The sequence below is a fragment of the Oncorhynchus mykiss genome, chromosome 8, assembly GCF_013265735.2.
Source record: "Oncorhynchus mykiss isolate Arlee chromosome 8, USDA_OmykA_1.1, whole genome shotgun sequence".
NCBI lineage: Eukaryota > Metazoa > Chordata > Actinopteri > Salmoniformes > Salmonidae > Oncorhynchus > Oncorhynchus mykiss.
In genome coordinates this window covers 88,496,830-88,501,829 of record NC_048572.1, presented here as the reverse complement: position 1 = coordinate 88,501,829, position 5,000 = coordinate 88,496,830, and the positions used below count along the sequence as shown (strand labels likewise).

Here is a 5,000-nt window from a genome sequence, read left to right as displayed (position 1 = left end):
ACTCTTCCTGGGGTTTATTATGGATCCCCATTAGTTCCTGCCAAGGAAGCAGCTACCCTTCCTGGGGTTTATTATGGATCCCCATTAGTTCCTGCCAAGGCAGCAGCTACTCTTCCTGGGGTTTATTATGGATCCCCATTAATTCCTGTCAAGGCAGCAGCTACTCTTCCTGGGGTTTATTATGGATCCCCATTAGTTCCTGCCAATGCAGCAGCTACTCTTCCTGGGGTTTATTATGGATCCCCATTAGTTCCTGCCAAGGCAGCAGCTATTCTTCCTGAGGTTTATTATGGATCCCCATTAGTTTCTGCCAAGGCAGCAGCTACTCTTCCTGTGGTTTATTATGGATCCCCATTAGTTCCTGCCAAGGCAGCAGCTACTCTTCCTGGGGTTTATTATGGATCCCCATTAGTTCCTGTCAAGGCAGCAGCTACTCTTCCTGGGGTTTATTATGGATCCCCATTAGTTCCTGCCAAGGCAGCAGCTACTCTTCCTGGGGTTTATTATGGATCCCCATTAGTTCCTGTCAAGGCAGCAGCTACTTTTCCTGGGGTTTATTATGGATCCCCATTAGTTCCTGCCAAGGCAGCAGCTACTCTTCCTGGGGTTTATTATGGATCCCCATTAGTTCCTGCCAAGGCAGCAGCTACTCTCCCTGGGGTTTATCATGGATCCCCATTAGTTCCTGCCAAGGCAGCAGCTACTCTCCCTGGGGTTTATTATGGATCCCCATTAGTTCCTGCCAAGGCAGAAGCTACTCTTCCTGGGGTTTATTATGGATCCCCATTAGTTCCTGCCAAGGCAGCAGCTACTCTTCCTGGGGTTTATTATGGATCCCCATTAATCCCTGTCAAGGCAGCAGCTACTCTTCCTGGGGTGTATTATGGATCCCCATTAGTTCCTGCCAAGGCAGCAGCTACTCTTCCTGGGGTTTATTATGGATCCCCATTAGTTCCTGTCAAGGCAGCAGCTACTCTTCCTGGGGTTTATTACGGATCCCCATTAGTTCCTGCCAAGGCAGAAGCTACTCTTCCTGGGGTTTATCATGGATACCCATTAGTTCCTGTCAAGGCAGCAGCTACTCTTCCTGGGGTTTATTACGGATCCCCATTAGTTCCTGCCAAGGCAGAAGCTACTCTTCCTGGGGTTTATCATGGATACCCATTAGTTCCTGTCAAGGCAGCAGCTACTCTTCCTGGGGTTTACTATGGATCCCCATTAGTTCCTGCCAAGACAGCAGCTACTCTTCCTGGGGTTTATTATGGATCCCCATTAGTTCCTGCCAAGGCAGCAGCTATTCTTCCTGGGGTTTATTATGGATCCCCATTAGTTCCTGCCAAGGCAGCAGCTACTCTTCCTGGGGTTTATCATGGATCCCCATTAGTTCCTGCCAAGGCAGCAGCTACTCTTCCTGGGGTTTACTATGGATCCCCATTAGTTCCTGCCAAGACAGCAGCTACTCTTCCTGGGTTTTATTATGGATCCCCATTAGTTCCTGCCAAGGAAGCAGCTACCCTTCCTGGGGTTTATAATGGATCCCCATTAGTTCCTGCCAAGGCAGCAGCTACTCTTCCTGGGGTTTATCATGGATCCCCATTAGTTCCTGCCAAGGCAGCAGCTACTCTTCCTGGGGTTTATTATGGATCCCCATTAGTTCCTGTCAAGGCAGCAGCTCCTCTTCCTGGGGTTTATTATGGATCCCCATTAGTTCCTGTCAAGGCAGCAGCTCCTCTTCCTGGGGTTTATTATGGATCCCCATTAGTTCCTGTCAAGGCAGCAGCTACTCTTCCTGGGGTTTATTATGGATCCCCATTAGTTCCTGCCAAGGCAGCAGCTACTCTTCCTGGGGTTTATCATGGATCCCCATTAGTTCCTGTCAAGGCAGCAGCTACTCTTCCTGGGGTTTATCATGGATCCCCATTAGCTCATGCCAAGGCAGCAGCTACTCTTCCTGGGGTTTATTATGGATCCCCATTAGTTCATGCCAAGACAGCAGCTAGGAAATACTTACTTACAAGCCCTTAACCAACAATGCAGTTTTAAGAAAAAAATGGTTAAGAAAATATTTACTAGATAAAAAAAAAAAATGAAGATAAAAAGTAACACAATAAAATAAAAAGTCTACAGGTTAATATGTACATTTTTATTTAACTAGGCAGTTACAGAACAAATTCTTATTTACATTGACGGCCTACACCTGCCAAACCCAGACGACGCTGGGGCAAGTGTATGGGACTCCCAATCACGGACTGTTGTGATACAGCCTGGATTCAAACCAGGGTGCCTGTAGTGACATGTCTAGCACTGAGATGCAGTGCCTTAGACCGCTGCACCACTTGGGAGCCACAGCTTCTACATGTAGGCAGGGGTAAAGTGACTATACATACAGTAGATATGAAATATCGCGTAGCTGCGTGTAAAAAAAAGGGGGGGGGGGGGGGGGGTCAATGTACATTTTCCGGGTTTGATTATCAGCAGTGTTATGGCTCGGGGGTAAAATCTGCTCAGGAGGCTTTTGGACCTAGACTTGGTGCCTTGGTCACACTACATGAAGTGTCACTATACTGCTACAACACACTCTTCAGGTGTACGTGTGTGTAGAGTGTGTATATTTTGTGTGTGTGTATGTACCTGCGTGTGTGTGTGTGTCTTTTCACAGTCCACAATGTTCTATTAGGTGTATTTTTACCTGTTTTTAAATCTGATTCTACTGCTGCATCAGTTACCTGATGTGGAATAGAATTCCATGTAGTCATGGCTCTATGTAGTATTGTGGAATAGAGTTCCATGTAGTCATGGCTCTATGTAGTACTGTGGAATAGAATTCCATGTAGTCATGGCTCTATGTAGTATTGTGGAATAGAGTTCCATGTAGTCATGGCTCTATGTAGTACTGTGGAATAGAGTTCCATGTAGTCATGGCTCTATGTAGTACTGTGGAATAGAGTTCCATGTAGTCATGGCTCTATGTACTGTGGAATAGAGTTCCATGTAGTCATGGCTCTATGTACTACTGTGGAATAGAGTTCCATGTAGTCATGGCTCTATGTACTGTGGAATAGAGTTCCATGTAGTCATGGCTCTATGTAGTATTGTGGAATAGAGTTCCATGTAGTCATGGCTCTATGTAGTGCTGTGGAATAGAGTTCCATGTAGTCATGGCTCTATGTAGGACTGTGGAATAGAGTTCCATGTAGTCATGGCTCTATGTAGTATTGTGGAATAGAGTTCCATGTAGTCATGGCTCTATGTAGTACTGTGGAATAGAGTTCCATGTAGTCATGGCTCTATGTAGTACTGTGGAATAGAGTTCCATGTAGTTATGGCTCTATGTAGTACTGTGGAATAGAGTTCCATGTAGTCATGGCTCTATGTAGTACTGTGGAATAGAGTTCCATGTAGTCATGGCTCTTAGTACTGTAGAATAGAGTTCCATGTAGTCATGGCTCTATGTAGTACTGTGGAATAGAGTTCCATGTAGTCATGGCTCTTAGTACTGTGGAATAGAGTTCCATGTAGTCATGGCTCTATGTAGTACTGTGGAATAGAGTTCCATGTAGTCATGGCTCTTAGTACTGTGGAATAGAGTTCCATGTAGTGATGGCTCTTAGTACTGTGCAACTCCCATAGTCTGTTCTGGACTTGGGGACTGTGAAGAGACCTCTGGTGGCATGTCTTGAGGGGTATGGATGGGTGTCTGATCTGTGTGCCAGTCGTTCAAACAGACAGCTTGGTACATTCAACATGTCAATACCTCTCCCAAATATAACGCAGTGATGAAGTCAATCTCTCCTCCACTTTGAGCCAGGAGAGATTGACATGCATATTATTAATGTTAGCTCTACGTGTACATTTAATGGCCAGCTCTATTGCCCTGTTCTGGGCCAGTCGAGACGGGGTTCGAACCCAAGACTGTGTTAGCCCGCTGACACACTGGATTCAAACCTGGGCTTCCTGCCTGCCACAAGACTTGTGTTAGCCCACTTGAGCTAAAGTGTCACGATCGTCGTATGAGTGAGACCAAGGCGCAGCGTTGTACGCGTGCATTCTCTTTATTAAAAGAGTGAACACCGAACAAACCAACAAAAATAACAAACGAAACTTGAAGCTATACAATATAGTGCTGACAGGCAACTACACATCCCACACCAGAAAGTGGGAAAAAGGGCTGCCTAAATATGATTCCCAATCGGAGACAACGATAAACAGCTGTCTCTGATTGGGAACCATATCAGGCCAACATAGATATACAAAAACCCTAGACATACAAAAAACCCTAGACATACAAAAAACTAGAGTACCCACCCTAGTCACCCCCTGACCTAACCAAAATATATAGAAAACAGAGATATCTAAGGTCAGGGCGTGACATTAGGCCTAGGCATCCAAGCTTAGGGCAGCAGGTAGCCTAGCGGTTGGAGTGTTGGGCCAGTATCTGAGATGTCGCTGGTTCAAATACCAGTGCCGAAAAGGTGAAAAATCTGTCGATGTGCCCTTGAGCAAGGCACTTAACCCTAATTTGCTCCAGGGTTACTGTACTACTATGGATGATCCTGTAAAACAACACCGTTCGCTGCACCTATCCAATGTATGTGACAATAAAGCATATATTTAATAATAATAAAAAAATTAACACAGGATTTCAGGTCTCAGGCAACGTTATCACAGGAATAGCGCTATAGGAAATGCTACAATATCCTGTTATCTGCACTGCAGTTGTTCATCAAGTAGAGCCAATCACCTACTATCTCCTCTCTGTGTGGGTAACCTTGTTTATAGAGGAAGAGGAGGATGAGGAAGGAGGGGAGCAGGACATCATGCAGGTTCTGGGGAACATGGTGATGGAGATGCTGGTGAAATACTGGATCTATATCTGTGGAGGGATGTTCTTCTTCGTCAGCTTCGAGGGACGCATGGTCATGTATAAGATCATCTACATGATGCTCTTCCTCTTCTGTGTGGCGCTCTATCAGGTTGGTACAGCTCTCTCTCTCTCTCTC

General features: G+C 45.6%; 1 protein-coding gene across 1 annotated transcript in view; it reads left to right on the top strand.

The window, feature by feature from the left end:
- Positions 1–5,000, top strand: part of LOC110531049 (piezo-type mechanosensitive ion channel component 2) — a 191,056-nt gene that overhangs the window by 69,163 nt on the left and 116,893 nt on the right. Inside the window, exon 18 of the mRNA XM_036986896.1 lies at positions 4,786–4,973. Coding sequence (XP_036842791.1) covers positions 4,786–4,973 — 188 coding nt within the window. The remainder of the gene's footprint in view (positions 1–4,785; positions 4,974–5,000) is intronic.